Here is a 1,344-nt window from a genome sequence, read left to right as displayed (position 1 = left end):
CCATAAATTTTGAAAATAAGATCCCCTAATGAGGATTGAGGTATAGACTCATCCTCAATATAAAAAGAAGATTCTGCAGAAATATTATCAATTTTACATTAAGCTGGACATTACTGTTAGATCCTTCTCCAGGGTTTATATAACTCTCTAGCTGCATACTATTCTCCCTGATAACTGTGCCAGGCATGTTTACTATCTTGTGAAGTAGACCTTTAATTCAATTATGTAGCCATTAGTTGCTACTAGGATTGTCATGACATTATTTCAACAGATATAATTTTGTTATTCCTCTCAGGGACCACCATTGGGTAATATGATTACTTCTAGGACTATAAAAATACCCACTATAGAAACATGGCAGAGGTTGGATCCAAGTCAGTGCTGTTCGTGTGTCTCAGCAACATTTACTGGTCACCCATTGCAGTAGCAGTGTTCAGAAAATTGGTAACCAATGAAAATGTTTCAGATAATTGGGCCATTGACAGCAGGGCCGTTTCCAACTGGAATGTGGGCCAGACCCCAGACCCAAGAGCTGTCAGCTGCCTAAGAAATCATGGCATTAGCACAGCCCATAAGGCAAGACAGATTACAAGAGAAGACTTTGCCACATTCGATTATATACTGTGTATGGATGAAAACAATCTGAGAGATTTGAATAGAAAAAGTAATCAAGTTAAAAATTGCAGAGCTAAAATTGAGCTACCTGGGAGCTATGATCCACAGAAACAGCTCATATTTGAAGATCCCTATTATGGCAATGACTCTGACTTCAAGGTGGTGTGCTAGCAATGCCTTAGGTGCTGCAAGGCCTTCCTGGAGGAGACTCACTAGCTGGTCCTAACCACCAACACTGAGCAACTCACTCATCAGTGCCATGCCCAAGTGTGGTGGCAGTCCTTAGCCCTATATCCTGCCTCTCTTTTCAGCTTACTTACTGTATATCTTACTTATACTGTATATAACTTACTTAAAATAATTGTAGATGGAAATCAGACATTTGTTCAGAAGGATAAAAACATTTGAGTCAGACATTTGAAGTATGGCTAAGTATTCTTAAACTAACTAAAGCTCTGACCTTGCCATAATTACAAAATAGTGGAGCAAGCAACTATGGAACAAAAGAAAACCCAATAAAGTAAGAATGACCTACAAGGTCCAGATCAGCCTTTGAGCCCAGCAAGCCTGGGTAGTCTGGTCTAACTCGAGTGTGTTCATGGACAGCACCCACTGTGCTGTTTGCTTGCCTTAAACTCTGTATTCTAGACTCTTATTGTGACAATAACTCCATCCACTGCAGCCTTCTATTTAATACTGGGAGAGTTTAAACCCAGACCCACTGAGGGG

General features: G+C 40.2%; 1 protein-coding gene across 2 annotated transcripts; it reads left to right on the top strand.

Annotated features, from left to right (window-relative positions):
- The first annotated feature begins 354 nt into the window (after positions 1-354).
- On the top strand, positions 355-786 carry Acp1l2 (acid phosphatase 1 like 2). Of its 2 annotated transcripts, XM_017590555.1 has the most exons (2): positions 355-474; positions 586-786. In XM_017590555.1, exons 1-2 carry the CDS (start codon positions 355-357, stop codon positions 784-786), a joined length of 321 nt encoding a protein of 106 aa, XP_017446044.1. The 2 variants fall into 2 exon arrangements, with proteins under 2 accessions (XP_017446044.1, XP_017446043.1); XM_017590554.1 differs by having other exon boundaries at positions 355-786.
- Positions 787-1,344: the final 558 nt, after the last annotated feature.

The sequence above is a fragment of the Rattus norvegicus genome, chromosome 1, assembly GCF_036323735.1.
Source record: "Rattus norvegicus strain BN/NHsdMcwi chromosome 1, GRCr8, whole genome shotgun sequence".
NCBI classification, from domain to species: Eukaryota; Metazoa; Chordata; class Mammalia; order Rodentia; family Muridae; genus Rattus; species Rattus norvegicus.
Note: the sequence above shows the minus strand (reverse complement) of the source record. Positions and strands in the feature narration are given on the sequence as shown.